At 38.4% G+C, this 22,153-nt stretch overlaps 1 protein-coding gene across 1 annotated transcript in view; it reads left to right on the forward strand.

The window, feature by feature from the left end:
* cpne5b (copine Vb) overlaps positions 1–22,153 on the forward strand; it is a 100,562-nt gene that overhangs the window by 12,727 nt on the left and 65,682 nt on the right. The window contains exons 2-5 of the mRNA XM_079482728.1: positions 12,542–12,582; positions 13,121–13,167; positions 20,697–20,800; positions 21,445–21,484. Of these exons, the coding sequence (XP_079338854.1) occupies positions 12,542–12,582; positions 13,121–13,167; positions 20,697–20,800; positions 21,445–21,484 (232 nt within the window). The remainder of the gene's footprint in view (positions 1–12,541; positions 12,583–13,120; positions 13,168–20,696; positions 20,801–21,444; positions 21,485–22,153) is intronic.

Raw genomic sequence — 22,153 nt, forward strand, 5'->3', positions numbered from 1 at the left:
TTTGGCCCGATACCAAACTGACTTGCCGACCCCTACACTACATCAAGTACCATTTTCACAGCTAACCAATGACAAAGACCTGTCGTTTCCATAACAACATGCGAGGAACGTGATGGGTCAAGAAGACGCAAGCTCGAAAAAATTAAATGGTGGCCGAAACACCTGTTGGAGCATAGTTCTGTATAAATGTTAGTTTCATTTTCACTTTCAACAACTCTTGATTGCATTTCTAGCACGAAATTCGTATTGTAGTTTTAAAATATGGGATTGGTTATTGCAAATACGTTCTCTATTTATAATTCAAATAGAATTTTGTTACGCTGCCTATGAAGCCTGTCTCTCCTTTGTGCACCAATGCTATCTTTGAACATTGCCGGCTGCTATTTGTAACCATAAAAAAGTGTTTTCTATAAGATTGTGTTGGTTGTCCATGCCATTTCATGTTGACTTTAAACATTAGACATATTCTGATTCATTTCATTGCATCGTGCTGTGCATCACTTCAGTGTGGACAGGAAAATAACTTGCCGCTGAATTGTTGCGACTGCTTAGTACACCGTGTTAGGTTCTGACTGTTGTTGCTTCACGTTTATTGCTCTCGGTTTTGTTCACATAATTTGAGATCACACTTTTTCTTCCCATTTCATGCTTTTAAACAATTCTGTATGTTCCCTCAACTGATTCTCTAGCTTTTTCAGAACTCTTTTATAATATGTGACAAGACCTGGGTCAAATTATCCCTCATTTCTCTGCCGAGCCCTAGTTCAACATGTTCCTGTAGCAAGCTAATAACAAACACTGAACACATTTTGGAGCGCTTCATCTGTCTGACGTTTTTACAATGACCTTGTGCAATGGCTGACAATGGGGCTACAAGTTGAAGAAATCGTGCTGTGCTGGTAATCTTCTTCAACACACCGGAGTGGAGCACAAACTGCGTGGTGCATGTGAAGGTGTATGTGATCTACCGGTGCGTGAAAAAGAAAGCACTTGCATGAAAGGAAATGACATGTGGTTCTAGGAGAGATGGTGGATAGATACAGGAGGAGACAAGGGAACAGGCTGAATTGGGGCCAGTGAGTCAACAACCATGTGACCGAATGTGATTGTTATTCAGAGAGCTTTATAATCAGCCTTATAGTACAATACTTGGGGGTCAAATCTCAAACATCCGTCCCTTTATCATAGAGATATCACCAGTCTTTCCCCTCAACAGCCTGAACCGTGGGCATTATCTCCAGCCCTGGGACTAAAATAGCCTGCTAATGGAGTAAATGGAGCTCAGTCCTCTCTTTCTGAGTACTTGCTAACTTCGCAGTACAGGTGCCATTGAAAGAGGAGTGACAGAGCTGATCCAAGACACTTTAGGGCCAGGACTCTTCCTTGTACCAGTGACACAATCGGAGTAGGTGATGTGTCACCAGTGTGTTCTCTGTGGGGGGTGTTCAACTCAAAGGGAGCAGACAGGGACTCTTACTGTGCCAGGAAAGGCCTATGGAAATAACACATCAGAGACTGATGTTTTTGAAATTTCATATTATGATTTCCAAAGAAAAAGCACTTGAATGAGATCATACAGTTCTGTGATCGTATCTGGTTGACACATGAGTCACTATTTTGCCTTAAACTTGCAATGTGTAATATTTAGGACGATCAGAATTGCAATATAATATACATAACCATGTCTTCAAAGGTATATAAAACCCTCACCTAATGAAACGTTTTTATTACCTTAGAATTTGCTATCTTCATACGCCTTGGATTCCCTTACTTGGAATTCACCATGTTGTTTCTACAGTAGCCCTAAACGGACAAACTGCTCTACAGAGCGCATTTTGTAAATACGTTATCTCCTTCAGCAAAGAAGCAAAAATGTCTTTGTCCTGTGTCAGCCACCGTAGTGCTATGAAAAGAAGGGGTGGAGTGAGCCGTTGTTTGCAATTTGCCACCTTACTGATAGATGCTACAAAAATTTCCACAGTACCTTTAACAGCCACAATGATTAACAAATTTTTTCTGCCTCTCTACAATTGTATTTTTTGTGGTTCATTGGCAAAAAAAGAGAAGATGGATAGGTCTTGGTCTCGTATGATCAAAATAGCTGCCTGAAAGCATTGCTAATATAGCCCCCAAGTCTTTCCCAAATGGACTTTGGTGCAGGCAAGTTCTTTGCGCTGAACATTGCAGCCTATTTTATGACCCGGTCTAACACTTCTTAAAGAAATTGAGATCTTTCTGGTGTTTCAGGGATTGATAAAATTGTGAATTAACCGGTGATGCTGTACCTCAAAACCACTGACCTTTCAGCAAATGTAAAGTGACATCACATCACAGACTCAGTAGCCCTAGAGTATAACTGGACTTCTAAAAGAGCTGAAAAAAGATGACTTTAAGGTAAAAATATTGTCATGTGTGATTATTTTTTCAATTGAGTCAGTTTATAATGGAGGAATCCTGAAGTGCAAAACTTGATTAGCAAATCCAAAGAGCTTGCGAAATAACATTACGAGCCCACATTCCTCATGGTTCTGAACCGTCTTCAGGAATCCATTAAGCATGTAATATTTCAGTGTCATTTTTGGGTAACTTTAAGTCATTACATGCACATTAGACATCTAGTTAATCATTGCTAATTACATGCTTCACTCCCTAAAGGGAACATTACAGAGAAAAAGAGGCATAAAATACAATTTAAACAGGAAGATAACAGAGGGAACAAAACAACTGTGGCCTCCCACAGTTCATTTCAACGGTGTACATAAAAACGATCACACCCACCCCTCCACATTCACACTTACACTGGGTTTCTACACAAAAACAGAAAGTCGTTATGTTCAGAGTTTGTTGTGGGTTTAAAGCTGAAATCTCAGAAACTCAGTAATTTATAACATTTACAATGAGGTCAACATGGAGAAACATTACTCTTGGATTTTCATAACACATTTCCTTCAACAATATCTGTACGCGAAAGTGACATTGTTTTGTGAGCTCTCGCGAAAGACTCTGAGGGAAACTTGAGATTTTACATGCGTTTATCTGTCCAGCACCAAAAGATCCTGGGAACGCTTTAAACCTGTTTCTGAGGATTTTCTAGAGCCTTACTTATCCTTGGATCTTCTTTTGGCAGATTCTGTGAAACCCTGTTTGTGTTTAGATCTTTGGCTTACAGGGAAAAGAAAAATAATACATTGCAGCAGTAAAATAGCTGTATCAGCCTTGTACTTGTTTTGGAATCTAAGTGAGGGCAGTTATGGATGTTCCATTTTCAGTCAAAACTTGAAACGCTCAGAGAATGTGTTTATTACCAATATATTGAATAACCTATGTATATTTTACTAAATCCCTTAGGAGCTTAGAGTCCAGACATCAGAAAAATATCAGTCCATTTAAAATTAGGGAAATACACATGGGTTATGGATGTGACAAAAAACATTGTCGGTTTGTAGGATTTCTGTGAATTATAATGTACAAAACCAATGTTAACAAAAAGAGAAGGGATGACCAAAATTGTTGTTTTACTTCGATTTTCAATGTGCCATTTATGAGGAATATGGACAGTTATTGATGTGACAATTTTCTTATGGATATGACAATTCACTTACGTGAATATTGAAAACCATGCTTTAAAACTTTAGGAGATACCTGACATTGGTATTAAAAACACCAAATATTGACATTGATATCAGGATGGTGATATCAGTATATTCTTCTTGGTTAGCACAATCCTCATCAATGGTAAATAATAATTGTAGCGTTATTGTAACACATGCATACTGCAGATGTTGCTTAAGCAATAAGACCGCACATTTCTTAATTTTTGTACTATTTATACTTGGTAGCGTAAATGATTTGTCACCTTAATTTGATTCAAAGCCAAATGAACAGCACCACCTTAAAACTGTTGTCCGGTGATACCAGATGCCTTTTTTGTGTGTTGGCTGGTCCCTGGATGGTAACACATCATGTGCGAGCTTCCCCTGAAGGCTTTCTCTATATGGAGATCCTGTTGTCAAACTGATACATCATTCATGATATTCTGAAGCGTATTACATCACCGCCTCTGCGCTTCTGGGAATGGGCTTGCCTGCAGCTAATTCTACACAACATCAAAGCTTTGCTGATAGGAGATTAGAAAAGATTTGGGACGGCCACACTACGTTTTTTTTGTAAAGGTTTGTGATACAGATCTTTGATCAGGTCTGAGGTAAGGATGCCTCATTACGCTCCATAGTTTCCTTTGTCAACGTAACTTTCTTTTGTGAACATAACTTCCTCAACGTGGCATTTGGAAGGTACGTAAACTGTAACATCAGACGGTTCATACCTAAACCTAATTGGATATAAGATTGACTGATGGCATATCATCGATTAACAACCTCGGAGCTGGCTTTAAAGGTCTTAAAGTTTGCGTAAAAATCAATTCCCCCAAAGAGAAAATGAATACGATTTTTCTTTCGGAAGCGACAGTTGAGGTCTACTTCAAGGGGCGGAGCCAGACGTTGTAGACATAGGGGGCATAGCCCAAATGAATGGGCGTGGTCCCCCAAGGAGAATGTTTTTCCCCATTTATGGCAGCTATATAAATTTTTTTGATGTAATTGTATTATCATTTTGAAACCATTGCGAAACAAATGTTCACAATGACATTTTCTCTTCTCTTAACAGGCTAAATATGTCTGCTGTAAGCCAGTAACTATGAAGTTACATAAGAAAGATTGATTAGGAATTTGGAATAAACAGCATCACTAATATAAATCTTGAAGCCTGTTAAGTAGTTTTCATTTCTGAATCTTACCATTTAACAATTAATTGTAAACAGTTGGCTTTGTTGTGTCTGCCTTCTCACGTCTCACTACACTCATCTCTGCGCTGGAATTCACGCATGGTTTCTGTTACACGCCCGCGTGCCGATTGGCTGAAGTTCGGTATTCTTCAGACAGTCTGCTTGGGCCCTGTAATTTGATTGGCCAGAGTTTTTCTCATTTGATTGGTCAACTTTTTGACATTGACGAGCGCTAACCGCTGGTACCGCTGCAGCAGCTGCACCAAGTTACTATCGGCACAGATATCACAAGAAAAGCTAGTAACAAGGCGGTAAAAATGATTACTTATATTATTTCCCTTTATATGCCAACAGTGGGCTGCACACATTGAGCAACACAGACTATTCGCCTAGTGTTAACATTTGCCAGTAAACGGGAATCTCTGCATCAGATAACGTTTTTTACATCCCATAAATATAAATATACACTTTCACAGTAATAATGATGCCACTGTAATAATGACCCATTTGAAAAGCGTGTTAAATGTCAAAAGATTCAGCATTTTATTTTGCACACATGTAATTTACCTTTATTTTAATCTGAACGTCTTCTTGGGTACTAAATGAATTCATTTTAGAAATTGGAGATATATTCGGGGCTTTCGAAAAAACGTGGCTTGAGCCCCTGTCTACTTCTCATGCAAGTGTCAATGCCCGCTTATATACACACACACACACACACACAGAGAGGACTGTGCCTCCAGGGCATTGATTTACTGAGGGGCGAGCGCTGTCTTATAAAGATGAAAGCCTTGGCGCTTGTAGTGACATGAGTTTGATGCCAGAGAGAGAGAGCGAGGGAGACAGAGCGAGCAAGGGAGAGAGAGAAATTGAAGGGGAGAACAGATAAGTGAAATTAAGCAGAAGGTTGAAGAAAATAGAACTGGCATCTTCCATGAAGCAGTCAGTATCTTCTCTTGTGAGGAGATGCTTGTAGAACATCTCTTTTATTTTCTTTCTGCCGTGGTTGACGGTTCAGCTGCTCGTCCGCTGTTCTGGCGTAGCAGTTTCTCTCGGGATTAGCGCACATCTGCTGCCCGTCGCAGGTTTGTGGCATGCTGCATAACGTTGCCACTTTGACGTTCTTGTGCTGAACCCAGGAATCTTTAAATGATCCCCGGAGACAGAAATGTCTTGGAGCGATGATAAAACTATGAGTATGTGTTGAAAAGAAGCATTCTGGGTTATTTATAACCACGTACGAGTGACCGCCCACTTTTGTTGATGTTCTGAAAAGTGTGCTCACAGGAACTAGGTCGGTAACACACATCCAGAAGCTCAGCTTCCTATGAAATATAAGTCCTCAGATGAAACCATCAAGCACTCTCTCCTGCTACTGTAGGTGTCCATTATATGTTCTTTTCTTACTTCAAAGTTTTCCATAGCGGGAAACATCTGGAATGACATTTTTATCAACCTTACAGCAGAGATGTAAACAACATTATAAACAGGGTTGGGTTACATTTTAAGTGTGTACTGCAACCGTTACAAATTACTCCATGAAAAATGTAAGTGGTAACATAATCCATTTGTCAAATCGTGATTTACAGAATGCGGATTCCGGGTCCTTCATTCCTTTCAAGTGAGGCGACTATGACATTTATGAGCACTGTTTATTCATATCAAACATCACATGATTCAGACGAAAATTAATCCGTGAATAGCAATCTGGGATTTCGTTATGGAGATTAAAAATAGGATTGGGAGTTTTCAGTAGTTTTACAGCATGTCATGAGTTTATATTAACATTTTTAGCTGCTGTCACATTTATTGAATAATTTGGACCTGGAAGAGGCGAGGCCTCATTTCAACATCTTGTCAACTTCAAGTAAACAGTAGTAGACTGTATGCTTCCCCATAAACATACTCACTATAAGTATATTTGCAAGTATCCTTCACGTCAACTTATTTTCCTAACCCAATGCCCTAGACATAACCAATCAGACATGTTGCTGCATAGTTACTTATAGTTAGTAAAATGTCTAGAGTGGACCATCAAAATATACAACCCATTCTCACTCCCAACTTGTCAAATTTTAGGCTTGGTCAGCGTTCCTTAAGTGTCAGTTTTTGCATTCAGTTAGTTTTCGACATTGCTTTTAGGTGGTTTGGCCAAGGCCTAAAGTTCAAGTTCAGGCGCATTTATTGCTTTGCATTTGTATAGATACAAATGTTTTTTAAAATACTTTTTATTTAAAAATGAGACTTTTCAATGTGTCATTTCCAATGACACTTCACATTCAAAGCGGTCATGGGAGCCAATGCAATGCTAGCTGACGTAGTCTTTCTTGCTTGTGACCGCTTTTGCGTCTGTTAAAATGGATCTTTGACATCAGTACGTGTGAAATATTTGTAGCTTTTGAAAAAAGTGACTGTTTTGTATCCTGTATTTTATATTATATAATGAACAAATAAAATGACTGAACACTGTAGGCTACTGCAAATACAATTATCCTGTCTGTTTAAACTGAAAACCGTACCCTAGTTTGGAACCAGTGCCGATCCTAAATGTCTGGGGGCCCTTGTACAAACAATTAGGGGTTAATTTTAAACTTAAACAATTAAGTTTAAAATTGAATTAAAATTGTATTGACCTAACGCATGGCTCTGGAACCCTCTAGCTGCTTAAAAAACTATAACACTCAAACGCTGTGTTTTTACTGTCAAATGAGCGTTTTAATAGCAAAGTAAAGCATGATGAATACAGTTTAAGCATACGAAAACACATCAATACTTCTCTAAATGTGATGTCACAAAATACATTTTATTAGCCTATCATGGGCAAATTAAATTATGTGGACGAAGCCATGGCCATTTGTAAAGACTGCCGCCCACTGCATGATATCCGTGTATGTTACAGTAATTAAATAAACTAATTATTAAAAAGGAAATTTCAAATGATTCCTTTTGTTAAATCATCAAGTTATAAAAATAGTGTCTTGTTTACAATAGTGTTTTTTTCATTCGGTACTCAAAGGGCCCCCCTGGTGGTGCAGGGGCCCTACCCAACCTTGGTAGTCGGTGTATAGGAAGGATCGGCTCTGGTTGATACTGTGTAATACACTGTAATACTGCGTGATATTCTATATACTGTCTAAAGAATTTTTTTTATATTGATGTTTTCTTGCCTTTAGATTTCACCATAATTAGCTGAAGTAACTCAGGTGATCCAAGTTGACCATTACATTTAGTTAATGTTGAGCATCAATGTCAATAGATTAATTATTTTATTTGAGTGAAAAAGTTGTAATCCTGATAGTGTTCTTATTTTTTTAAATATGCCAAATTGCAGTCCATATTAATCGACAAGATGCAACCACAAATAGACCTTGGAAATATTTCTTCAGCCCTAGACTGCAGAAATGAAACCGTTCATTGATCTTTCAAGTCACAATAACCCAAAGCTGCTTAACCTTTATCGAGTTGTGACATGATCAGTCTGTGTCGCACTCACCAAAAATAAAATTCTTCCCTTTGCCTCAAGAACTCATATTACTCGCACCCCAACAGTGGCCAAGTCGCACACGACCACCCACACATCTCTCAGATAACCTTTCAGAAAAGAAACAACATTTTTGATTAATCTTTAATGAATTCTCTGTTGACCTCAATGGCAAATTTCTCAGTGTCACGGAGTATTGAACTGGCCCTTGTGAGGGATATATAAATTTCATGAGGAACAAGCAACAGACAAAGATACGTTGAGGTAAAAGGGTAGAGGACGGACTTGTTTCTTGCTTTGGAGACACAGGGGCTCACAGTTACAGTCAGATGGGTTTCAGCTTCAGCTCATAGCTCTTGAGGGCTATAATTAAACCCCCTGTAGGATTCCTCAGAGCCGGGAGAGAGAGGGGAACACGGGAGCTCGGCTTTGGACAAGATATTCTGATTTTCAAAAGGTGTGATGATAAGGACATGAAAAGAATTTAATGAGGCCACTTGCTGTCATAGTGTCAAGAATTAATTCAGAACAACAGGTTCCCCCGGTCAAGCCATCACAATGAAACGGTATTGCTGATTGTCATGGGTAGGGCACTGGTCAAAAGTGTATCTTGAGTGCTTTTCTGTGCTATAGTTGTGATTTCTATACCAGATATTAAAATTAGATTTTTTGCTTCGGCAGTGAAATCGCAGCGGTTGGTTTTGTTACTTCTTGTTACTCGTTTTTCAACAAGCGTGACATAGAAGATCTGGCTGATTATTTGCTCTTTGATATGCAGAGGACAGTGTGTAAAGTTAATTAAATTTCGGGTCGTTGAAAGTGGGTGAGTAACCTAAATTAAACTTGCCAAGCAAAGGGTGTAATTTATGAACGAAAACATCCACACCTGCTTCCCGCTGCTTTTGAAAGGCTCTCTGGACCCCGGCACAACATTTCACACATTAGCATCCAAATTCATTTAAATCACGCTGCCATGGAGGCGATCCTCAGGCTTTGTGAATGCTCATGTTAATACTTCGATTCATTTTTGAAGTATTTTTTGTGTAAACAATCAAAGTTTATGAAACACTGAAAGCGGTTTTAGCGGCAAGCCGCTGCAGTCAGGTGTTGGGAGAGGCGTTGCAAGTTTTTCAAATTGAAATGTTGTGCATTTAGTTTAATAAACGACTCAAATTGATCAATAAAATAGAGTGATTTCGGTCACACTTCATTTTAAGATCCAATTATCGCTATTAACAAATCATTTACTCAATAAACTCCTATTTAGGTGCATGTTAATAGTTAGTATGATAGTTGTTAGGTTTAGGTATTGAGTACGATTAGGGATACAGATTATTGTCATGCAGAATATGTGCTTTATAAGTGCTAATAAACCCCAAATATTGTAATCAAATGCATGCTAATAAGCAAATTGTTAATCTTGAGTATTGGTCTGAACACTAAAGTGTTACCGTCATTTCAATATATCACTTGCATGGCGTTACTTTACCATCCACATCATCTTGCTTTGCATTGTATTAAAAAGTATTTTTTTTAAACTTTGTTGCTAATGTCATCTCAAATCACAAACGTATCGAATTGAAATAACTTTTGGTTGCATTGATTATGCAAACCGTTGTAAACACCATAAGCATTTCTTACTCTGATGTTAAAACCTGTTAAATATTCAACATCAACAGGAATGAGCGTAACGGATTGTTGTGATTAAAGAATACAGTTCATCACACATATTTCTAGATGTTTCCCTAAACCTTATCTGCTATCTGCATTTATTCAGCATGCAAGGAAAGTAATAACCTCAGTGCCATTTGGCCTCTGAGCAAACATTTATGAGAAGCTCAAAGATTCATTTCCATTTTTTAAATATAGAATACAGAGGGACTGATAAAAGAAGAAAATGAAAGTTGATTTGCATTTCCTGAAGGAAATATAGGTGTTTGCAAGGCGGTGATAAAATCGTGATGAGGCGCAATGTTTCCGGGTTCTGCTTTTTCTCTCAGGTGCACATGGGAATCAGCTCTTACCCTTCAGTATGACCAAATGTGTTTACTTTTATAGTATGCCAGAAGCAGTTTGTCAAATTATTATGTACAAATATGCATGGATCAGTATGCACCCCACCGAGATTCACTTCACATGAATGACGGATGTCAGGAATGGTAATGTTTCTTAAATGCGTACTGATCAGTTTATCATAGAGATGCACCGATATATCGTCCGATACTTTTGAAACCGCTGATGATCGGGGCGGTTACATATGATATATCGGTATAAGCATCTGCAGATTTCTGAATAATCGTCAATCGGTATCTGTGGAAATTTCGTATTAGTGCGGATCTAGCATGTAGACAGAAATGCTTAAATAGTTGAAAAAATTAACAATATATCACATATATGTACCAGTAGACACCATTATAGTTTCTATTAAAACCACTACAATTCCCATTATAACCATAAAATCCATACATTTCTGTTGTTTTTGGCTGAGTTCCTAATTTTTTTAGCAGGGTAGACACAGAGATGTATTTAAAACTGTGTTTTGTTTTTAAAGTGTATGAATTTTTTTATTTATTGTGTGTAATAATGATACACAAAATGTTAGCTATGATAATACTTTTTTCTTTCAAAACATTTTTACTCCAAAGCGTAGTTTGCATCATTTTTATGGATGCAACACAGCTTGAGACGGGAATAAAAAACATTTATTAAAAAATATTGCAACAACTACAAAGGAAAACTAGTTTCTTGTATAAAGACGAAACTAAGAAACGAGCGCAAGACCACGTAACTTCTTGTCACAAGCGTTATATCCACGTCCAAGCCTGTAATTATCATGTGCAGTGGATATAATCATGGATGATGAAGGCTCGTGTCAGAATCAGGAGCACACAGGCTCCTCAAGACCCAAAGGACGAGGTGAAACAAAATCACGCTGCTGTAAACCTGCAATCACATCTGCTCTGTCGATGATACCACAACCCACTCATTTCACTCTGATCAGCTATTCTGCATCCGTCCTTCAGATGGTGTGTGTGCGTGCAAACCCTCATAATAGAAATGCCATCTCTGATTTAGACGTAGTGGTGTGATGACAGCCGTTGGAGGGGAGGAAGAGCCATCAGGCTCATATAAACAGAAGTGAAACTCCGGCTGTGGAATCAATATCCGAGTTTACTTTGGCAGATCGAGTGCCCTCATATGCGGAGAGAGCTGTAAAACTGAAGCTCAGTTTAACAGAATACTTGGCTTTTTGGGTTGTCATTTCAGAGACACAGAATATTTGTGATATGACAATGCTGTAACATTATACATGATAGCCCTGTTTACATGTGGTGTTGAGATGCAGTTGAGGTGATTCGCTCACAAGTGGTCAGGTGAGACACATAGTTTAGACCTGACAGTAAAGTGCGTCTCTTGTGATAGCTTGTGTTTGGATTACAGCAGAGGGTGCTTGATTTTATAATGACATACATCAGTCACTATGTCAAGTGTATTAACACATGTAAAAGAGAACGCTTGAGGCTGTCCATTGTCCATTGGATTTAAACACACCGTGGTGCTAAACATACCATGATGGTATCTTCAAGGAATGGTACTGAATAATGATAATATTTATGTAAGTTGTCATTTACATGGTACTTATAGAAAATCATGATTTTAATGTAATGTAATCTCGTATACTGTCAATCTTAATTTTGTATGGACTTTTCTATGTTTCACATGTTTATTTGACTTAAAGTAAAAGTGTCCTTAAAGGGAAATTTCAAGCACAGATAATAATTCTGTAATTTGTTTCAAACCCGTAAATGAAAAGTTTTTATGTGGAACAAAAACGAAGATATTTAGAGAAATGTGTTAGTGGTTCTGTGCCAATACAATGGAAGTCAATGGCGTTCAATGTTGTTCGTTTACCAGCATTCTTCAAAATATCGTATTTGTTGTTCTGCAAAAGAATGAAACTCATACAAGTTTAGAATGACACAAGGGTGAGGAAATTATTTTAGGAATGTGCATTTTTTTTGAGAAATATCCCTTTAAATCATTAAAAAGACAATAAACTTAGATCAAACATTGTGTAATGTTTTTGAAGAAATCTACGCTAAACACTAATAGATGTTAATCCTGATATTCTGATTCTTTTGTGGAATTCTAATGAGACACTTGAATGCATTTGCCAGAAGGATTTCTCCATAAAGCTTCAAACGTCAACGTGTCACTGATAGCTTTAATCATGATGTCAAAATTATACTGATCTAATCTTTTTTCTTCCTCCCCAGGAGTCTGTTAGACAGAGACACGTTTTCCAAATCTGATCCAAGTGAGTATAGGCAACGGAGGATGAAACTGAGCTTTCATCCCTTTATTTTACAGTCTCTCTGCATTAATGAGGCCCCCCCACTCTTTCTTTCTGTAATCTCTCATCAAAAAGCAGCATGAATCTGATGAGTTCTTCTTATATGTGGCTCGATGGCTGTTGTCAGAAAGCCTGAACTCAAATATGCAATACCTGCAAGATTCGGAGAGACGCAGGTTTCAAAGGTTCTGAGACAGATTGAGCTGAAAACGAGAAGAATTGAGAACAGCCATATGGATATGAAGAAATATTCTCGCTTTTACAGCTTATCTGTAATGATGATGAAAAAATTCACCCCACGTTCCTTGATTATGCTATTGTAATAAATGAAAAGGAAGATTTGGTCCAATACAGTATATTAAGACATAATGGGCCATCATATGTGCACAATTTATTGCATAAAATGAATGATGAGTGGATAAAAATAGTAAGCAAGTAGCTCATGATTTTTCTTTTTTTCAAACCATAAAGCCCTATTTTTATTTCTCTCCCCGTTTCACAGTGTGTGTCATGTACACTCAAGGAGTGGAGACCAAGCAGTGGAGAGAGGTGAGCTTACGTACGCACGCACACACTATGCTATTGTCCAATCATGCGTGTCAACCGTCCCTGTAGCCACATGCGGTCAAACCGCTGTTTGTTGTACACCATTAAAACACTTCCACTGTCTTATCACTGACAAGCAACACCAAACTCAGCATCTGTGCAGCAGCTCTGTGTTCTGACTCAAGCCATCGTACTGAGCCAGTGTTATTTCTCCAACTCTATAAAGTCAGTTTCTGGGACTTTCCCATTTAAGCAAATAAATCAGCAGAGAATTCTTCTGTTGGGTGTCATTGCTAACACATTCTTTTACTATATAAGCATTTTTCTTAACAATACTGTAAGCTTTGGGTTTCATTTTTATTTACCTTTTAAATGTTTGGAAGTAAAACTAATAAAAGGCCGGATATATATGGAGGACCTTTAAATGAAATTTTTGTATAACTATTTTATAATTAGCATCCAACCAAGGAGTCACAACCTAAACAATAAAATGAATGAATACTACATCCAGAGGTTAAAATTCTGCGACTCTTTACTCATTTCTTGTTGTTCCATACCCAATTTACATTACTACAATTTTGCACAAAATTATGCAAAAATGTAACCTCTCAAATCTCATTAGTTTTTTAAGATACAATTGTTAAAAACACACATGAAACCAGGCTTTTCTAATTTTGAAAGTGAGTGATGCTCTTGGGTCGACATCTTTGTTGACCCTTGGGCAACATTAATTCAACCAATCAAATCTGAGAGATGGTTTTTACGGTTCATGTGAGGTTTTAGCATACCAGAGAGATAGGTTCTTCTGCACTATTAATCTATATTTTCCCTATGATGTTAGGGATAAATTATGGACAGGGTTTGGATTTAGGCTTTTTCCAGAAAAATGTCCAACAAAGTATGTTGCCCCAAGAGCATCTCTTACTTGGCAATGCCAATTCGCACCGGAAACCAAAGGAGCATCTGCACAAGTTTACATATAGCTACACAAAAGTAATCATACAGGTTTAAAATATCTATAAAAATATAGAATAAATATAATGCATTACGTTGTACAGACTTCTTTCATTGTCATTTTATACATTTTTGAGCATGCTTATGGATGTTTAATGCTTTCAATATGTACAGGTAGCAAACCAAAGCATGGACGTTCTTCAAAAAGGCTGCACGTGTGAATGTGAACATAAAAATAATTTACATTGACATGGTGAGCGATTGACAGAATCTATTATATCTGGGTGAACTAAAGCAGTCTTATCTTGCTGTTACATATAGTATGAGACCTAAAGCTGGAGGCAGATTCATACACCTGCACAATGTTTGTAGATCTGTGTGTAGGCGATGACAGCTCGCCACCGCAATAAATTCTGGCATGCTTCACTTCACAGCTGTCTATTTTTGTGTGCAGTCTGCTCTGATTTAATGTGAACAGAAGACACATGCTATTAAAGTCAAGCTCTGAATGAACAGTTATTGTTTGTGAATTATTGTTTTGTTTAGAAGTACACAGATGTGCTGTTGTGCTCGGATTGTCCTCCATTTTCTATGCAGCTCTCTGACAGAACCCTCACCTCAGGATGTCAAATCCTTGAAGCAAATTGCATGATATGTTTGGATTGCCCAACAGTAGTGTGATGTTTCACAGCTTTAACAGCTATGTTTGCCACTACAAGTATTTTGTACTGAAGTAACAAGAACAACAAATTATATCTAATAAGATATTTTAAAAATAATGACAAATATATGGGGTGTCTTATTGACACATGCTCTATAGTTTTTTGTTTGGGGATCCCCACAACCCCTTCAATGCTTAAGAACCCTTAAACAACAAAATCTTAGTCTAGGAACCAGTTGTGAAACGCAGGGTTGAGTTTACATTGGCCACGTGCAGTCTGAAGATTTGACAGCGCTGATCAATATGGGTCACTGACTTTCATTCGCAGATGTGTATGCTTGTGCTGTCATGGGCAGGTCAATTTAATAATCGTTGTGTTATTTCCCAGATTGTGGGCCAGAGGTTTCATTTTTTCGAGTTGAACCTGTTATATATTTTTTTTTACGTTGGGGTTTAAAAAAAGTGTTTTAATAGATTTCAAGAAAGCCACCAACAAAGAACCTAGTGTCATGGCCTGAAGGGCCTATGTGACATGTAATTCACAAAGAAGCGTATAACCAATTTATGAATACTAAAATGTTTAGATAGGAAGAACTTAAAGACTGTTGAATAACTATATATATATATATATATATATATATATATATATATATATATACATACACTCACCTAAAGGATTATTAGGAACACCTGTTCAATTTCTCATTAATGCAATTATCTAATCAACCAATCACATGGCAGTTGCTTCAATGCATTTAGGGGTGTGGTCCTGGTCAAGACAATCTCCTGAACTCCAAACTGAATGTCAGAATGGGAAAGAAAGGTGATTTAAGCAATTTTGAGCGTGGCATGGTTGTTGGTGGCACGGTCTGAGTATTTCACAATCTGCTCAGTTACTGGGATTTTCACGCACAACCATTTCTAGGGTTTACAAAAAAAGGGAAAAACATCCAGTAAGCGGCAGTCCTGTGGGCAAAAATGCATTGTTTATGCTAGAGGTCAGAGGACAATGGGCCGACTGATTCAAGCTGATAGAAGAGCAACTTTGACTGAAATATCCACTCGTTACAACTGAGCAATGCAGCAAAGCATTTGTGAAGCTACAAAACACGCACAACCTTGAGGCGGATGGGCTACAATGGCAGAAGACCCCACCGGGTACCACTCATCTCCACTACAAATAGGAAAAACAGGCTACAATTTGCACAAGCTCACCAAAATTGGACAGTTGAAGACTGGAAAAATGTTGCCTAGTCTGATGAGTCTCGATTTCTGTTGAGACATTCAGATGGTAGAGTCAGAATTTGGCGTAAACAGAATGAGAACATGGATCCATCATGCCTTGTTACCACTGTGCAGGCTGGTGGTGGTGTAATGGTGTGGGGGATGTTGTCTTGGCACACTTTAGGCCCCTTAGTGCCAATTGGGCATCGTTTAAATGCCACGGCCTACCTGAGCATTGTTTCTGACCATGTCCATCCCTTTATGACCACCATGTACCCATCCTCTGATGGCTACTTCCAGCAGGATAATGTCACAAAGCCCTGGATGTGCATCCCACAAATCTCCATCAACTGCAAGATGCTATCCTATCAATATGGGCCAACATTTCTAAAGAATGCTTTCAGCACCTTGTTGAATCAATGGCATGTAGAATTAAGGCAGTTCTGAAGGCGAAATGGGGTCAAACACAGTATTAGTATGATGTTCTTAATAATCCTTTAGGTGAGGATAGATAGAATGTTATCAATTTATATCATGACTATTAAACATTTACTATATACAGACCACAAATTCATTAGTTCTTTCTCTAACTTCGCTCTGTGTTTTACTATGGGAATCCCTTTGGGCGTGACCAACTGCAGAAGCTCCTATGACACCAGAATCAGTCAGGTCGACTCCCATGGAAGACTGCACAAGCTCTCTCAGCATGCATGTACTGGCTGATTTTCACTAAACTGTTCAACAGGTGGACCGTCATAGGAACCCACCACCGAACGCGAGGTTAGTGAACGGGATTGTATTGAGCTGACATTCTTGTGGGAATAGCGTCCGCGTCGAGGCGAGCTATTCCGATGAGCATATTGCGTATTAATTTACAGCGGTAGGAGACATCAAGTCTAATTAGGTTCACGCGTCAAGGCGAACCTTCTAAGGGTTTAATTACCTTTTATCGTTCAGCAGGCTACCGTTTTGTGACGAGTCTGTAAATGCATCATTTGAGGGCTGTTACCCCTGCCAAAGGGAAAGAGTCGAAGGAACTGCCACGCAATCTGCGACATGCTGCCGCTGTTTGAAGGGGTTGTTTGGTCCATCCCTTGAGAAAATGAGGGTAACCAGCACCCTCAGGAAACAGGAGGATGAGTCGCTTAACCTCAGTTTGCCAAGAAAGCAAGTGCCGGGACCAGCCTCTCAGCCCCTGCGGCAGGGCTTCGCTGATGTTCTGATGTTCTGATGGCCGAAATCGAAACTCTGTTAAACAACGAGCGATTGGAGTAGTGTCCGAGGAGGAGAGCCGTTAGGGTTTTTACTGCTGCTATTTTGCCATCCCAAAGAAAGGGGGCACAGCCCTCCATCCTATTCTGGACCTTTGTGTGTTAAACAAGCACCTGAGAAAGTATTCATTCAGAATGTGCTCCAGGACTTACTAAGGTCACGTTCTGTCCTAAACCTGCTTTCGTGCCTAAGGTGGTGGACTCGGCTTATAGCTGCCCATCCACTGAAATGCCAGCTTTTCACCCTCCTCCGTTCTCTTCCCCGGAGGAGCAGAAGCTGAACTTATTGTGTCCGGCTCAAGCACTTAATAATTATGTAAAGAGGACAGCGGGTTTCAGGTCTGGTAACCGGCTGAATGCGGTTCTATAGACTGGATGTGTCCAGGCCGTCCTTGGCACACGCAGTGCTCGGAGCCGGTGGGTTTGTAACCATTTGTAGGCATATGGGTGCATTCCGGGAGTGGGCTATATCTCACATAGTGAAACTCCGAGCGAAGTTAGAAAAAGAACGATGGGTTACTTAAAGTAAACCCGAGTTCTTTGATAACAGAGTGAGGTATTTCACCAGCACTTCCCTCCTTGCACGGGGACGGGAAGAAATCTCTCTACAATGACACAGGTGAAGGTCGACCTGTCTGTTAGAGACAGACATGGTGTCATAGGAGCTTTCACAGTTGGTCACTCCCAAAGCGATTCCCATAGTGAAACACCTCACCCTGTTATCAAAGAATTCAGGTTTACGTTAAGTAACCATCGATTTCTTGTTCTCTGTTGATTGACAAGATTTATCAGCCCTGATCATTGGCTGTTTTGAAACTATCGGCCGATGCCGATTATTGGGCGATATGTCAGTACAACTCAAATAGCTACTATCTACTGTACAATACTAATAATTACCACAGTGCATTGTTTCTAAACTAAATTTGATTGCAACCTTTTTTTATTTAACCATTTGTCATTTAAACCTGTAAAGTCTTAAGGGCCCAGCAAACTAATAACAGATGGTCATGTCAAAGCGTTTTAATCATTGTTTTACACTGCTGTCAATCCTGGCAAAATAATGTATCATCTAGTTTATAGTCTGAATAGACTTTTTTGCTCTTCCTGCACCAAAGAAAAGTAAAATAAAACATATATATTAATATCCAGCCTAAAGTGAGTCGTGCCAGCAATCTATTGTAGACCAGGATTGATTATAGCAGTCGGACACATTTACTAATAATTGGTAATAATTTAGGCTCTTTTTATAAAGCTTTTAGCTTGTTGATTTGAAATTTTTATAGCTGTTTGAAGGGTTCATTTTTACCAGCTCACCAGCACACAGCTTGATTCTAATGAGCTTTTATTCATTAGATAATTGAAAGCTTTTTGTGGATACTGCAATTAAGGTTGTTACCTAATTCTTGCATAAGACCTTGACAGGGTATTGCAATATGAAGTCTTGCATTTGTGAATTAAAAGAAAAAGCAGGTTTGTTTTATTACAGTTTAGAAATATGAGTGTATTCACTACATGCAACCTAACCAGAGTACAAACCTGCTGATAAGCTTTGGAGGATTTAAATTAGTTTGGAGTGTATTTAGCCAAATTATCAGTATAAAAAAACAGCATTTCAAAAGTGAGATGAAATATTTTGAGAAATATCATTCTTAAAGCACTTTACATTCTATTTACACATTGTTAAACATTTACATTCTGAAATGCTTTAAATTGAACCCAAACACACCTCTTACATCTCAATCGCTAAGTGTATTGGTGTTTCTAGCTTTATATTTCTCATGGGATTATTTGTTTTCACATCACTCGATTAATAACATCATTTGGACATGTCAAACGGCTAAGATTTTTTTTCGTGCATATTCATATTGATTACTTAAACCACTTTAAATTGTTTTTTGCCACTCGAGTGGATTTTTGTGACATTACCTACTGGCCTGGCATGCATATTAAAGCATTTTACTTATTTTTACAGATCCATGTAATGCAGATCATCTTGACCACAGTGTCGTGTGTACGTTATGACAAAGCTGGCCTAAACATCCTCGCTTGGCAAGCACACTTGCAAACACACATTTTCACAAACGTTACTCTTTCATCATTCAGCCGCTATTCCTGCCATCGTATGCACATGTTGTCCGATGGCACATGGACGTGTCAGTCATTTTCCATTTTCCTCAGGTATCCATAACCCTGGACATTTCATACATGCACACTTTTTACTTTGTGTTGTTTGTCGGCCTTCCAGGATCAGGAACTGGGGCCGGCTGACCTGATTAACGTCAGCCCGAGTTGTAGTTATTGTTTAGAGTAGATATTTGGCAGAGTGGTTTGCACATAGTTGCATGTAGTTTATACACTCATATTTCTCAAATGTGATAAAACAAACATGCTTTTTCTTTTAATTCACAAATTCAAGACTTCATATTGCAAAACCCTGTCAAAGTCTAATGCAAGAATTAACAAAGTCATGAGAGTGCAGTTGTGGTGCCATCTCAAACCTCTAAGCGTGTATACTGTGGATACCTTAATATATTTGTATGGTTGGATTTTGCCTTTTTATTTTCCCTCTTTGTCGTTTCATTGGTTTATTTGATATTTTCTTTCTGATGCATCTGTAAATACTTCACCTGTAAACTGTCACTTTGGCACTGTAAATAAAGAACACCCTGCACCAAAGTGCAATTGCGGAGTGAGCCATCATTTATTTTAAATCACACAGACACGTACCACATCCTTCAAGCAAGCGACCAAGCAAGAAACCAACTTTTCTTTTCTTTCCTAAATCATCATTGAAAACGTAAAGTTAATTCTACTTCATAAAAAACAGACTTTGTTTTCAACTTATGTATTAATTTATGTAAATGTTGTGTTGTTCGTTAGTGTTAAAGGTGGCTTCAGTTCATTTATAACATGTTTAGCTGAAGATGGAGAGGAGGGGACCTCTCCAATTATTTTGTCCTGTTATAACAGGGGTAAGGGGGTTAATGATGGAGTAGTGCGCTGTTAGCTGGGTTCTGGAGGGATCTAGTGCAGCGTTTGGCTCAATCCCCCCCTAATTAAGGCGACGTAATTGTCACCGGTCTTCAGAGCTCTCCAGCTTGATGTGTGGCCACACTGCTGTAATTAGTGCTGTAGGAATGACTCGCAGTTCATCCTAATCAATTCTATCTCCGCAAGAGCTCGCACCTCAGAATGCCAAATTTCCCCCAACTTCAGATGAGTCTCTGTAAAATAGTTCTGATAGTAGAGGCAAAATACAGCATCAAAGATAAAATCTGAGGGGAATTATACTTTTTCTGAAATAACTTTTCTATTTCCCATATTTTGTCTTCTGTAACTCTTGAAGTCATGATGTTCCTTGTATCTTACCTCATTTTCCTTCTTCCTGACCCTTTACTCCCACTCCCTAATGCACTTTCTAGTTCGGGAGAACGGAGGTGATTGACAACACGCTAAATCCAGACTTTGTCAGGAAGTACATCTTGGACTACTTCTTTGAGGAAAAGCAGAACCTGCGTTTTGATTTGTGAGTTGTTTCTTCAGACTCACGTAACGCGTGATATTTATATTCCTGTTCATTTGAAAACCCAATTAATGCTCAAATCCTTTTTTTACGTGTTTGCGTGTCTACATTCGGTTATTGAAAATGGACATGACTCATGTAGTCCCATTTCAAAAATATTGTTTCATGAATTTCACACGATTGAATGATGTGACAAAATGTTTAAGAATTCTACTGAATTGGATTTTTGTGATTAGTTAAATTTAATGAGAAGCTATATTTTTGAGTGGTGACCATTAATTGCACCTATTGTTTCCTCAGTTACTCACCTTCCAGTTGTTCCAAATCTGTATACATTTACTTGTTTTGATCAACAAACTAGAGATATTTAGAAGAATGATTGTACCCAAACAGTTCAGGCATCCATTGACTTCCATAGTAGGAAAAATTACAATGGTGGTCCAAAGTTCCCCAGAACGGTTTGCTTTCCTACATTCTTTAAAATATCTTCTTTTGTGTTCAACAGAACAAATACCTTTATATAGATTTGGAACACCTCAAGGGTGAGGTTAATGAAGACAGTAACTTAATAAGTTGCTCAATGTGCATGCAGACATTCTGTCATTTTTGTTGAATGTGTAATTTGTTTTATTTTCAACTTTTTTCAGGTATGATGTTGATTCTAAAAGTCCTGACCTTTCCAAACATGTAAGTAGTATGAACTTTATGTAACCCAGTAGCGAACCGTGACGTTTAAGCCTTGGCCCTCTGTGCACGCGCAATACCCCCCTCCCCCCAACAATTTACCACAGTACAGTAAGGTATTTGACTGCCCCCAGTCTGGTCATAAAACCAACACAGACTAACGTACACAATACCAGTTTAAAAATTGACACCTCGTGAGAGCGCTTTCAGCAAAGAAAATCGATGACTACACAAAGTCGGTTTCACATTTAGTTCGGTTGTATTTTTTACGATAGTTTGTGTCATCCCAGAGGGCCAAGAGGGCCCTGAGGGTTCGCTACTGATGTAACCTGTAAGAAAACATTTGTATGCAAGTCAGTTTTTTTTAAAAGTATCCAAATATATTTTAGAATGTGCTTACCTCTTTACAGATAAAGACTTTGAAAGTCATGTGACACTATTCAACCAACATTTCAGTATGTTGCATTGACAAATGTTAAATTGCCTTCTTACAGTTGGAGCCGCTTTTGAGGTAGATGCATTAGTCATGAAACGGATCTCATGTAAAATGTTTTTTATACCTATTTTTGTTACAGCTTTTTGAATCCACATTTCATAATATCTACAACAAAGCTTTTACTCAATATAGCAAATTTTTAGCAAAAAACTTTATCATTAAAATCACACTTTACA

The sequence above is a fragment of the Barbatula barbatula genome, assembly GCF_947034865.1.
Source record: "Barbatula barbatula genome assembly, chromosome: 20".
Lineage (NCBI taxonomy): Eukaryota > Metazoa > Chordata > Actinopteri > Cypriniformes > Nemacheilidae > Barbatula > Barbatula barbatula.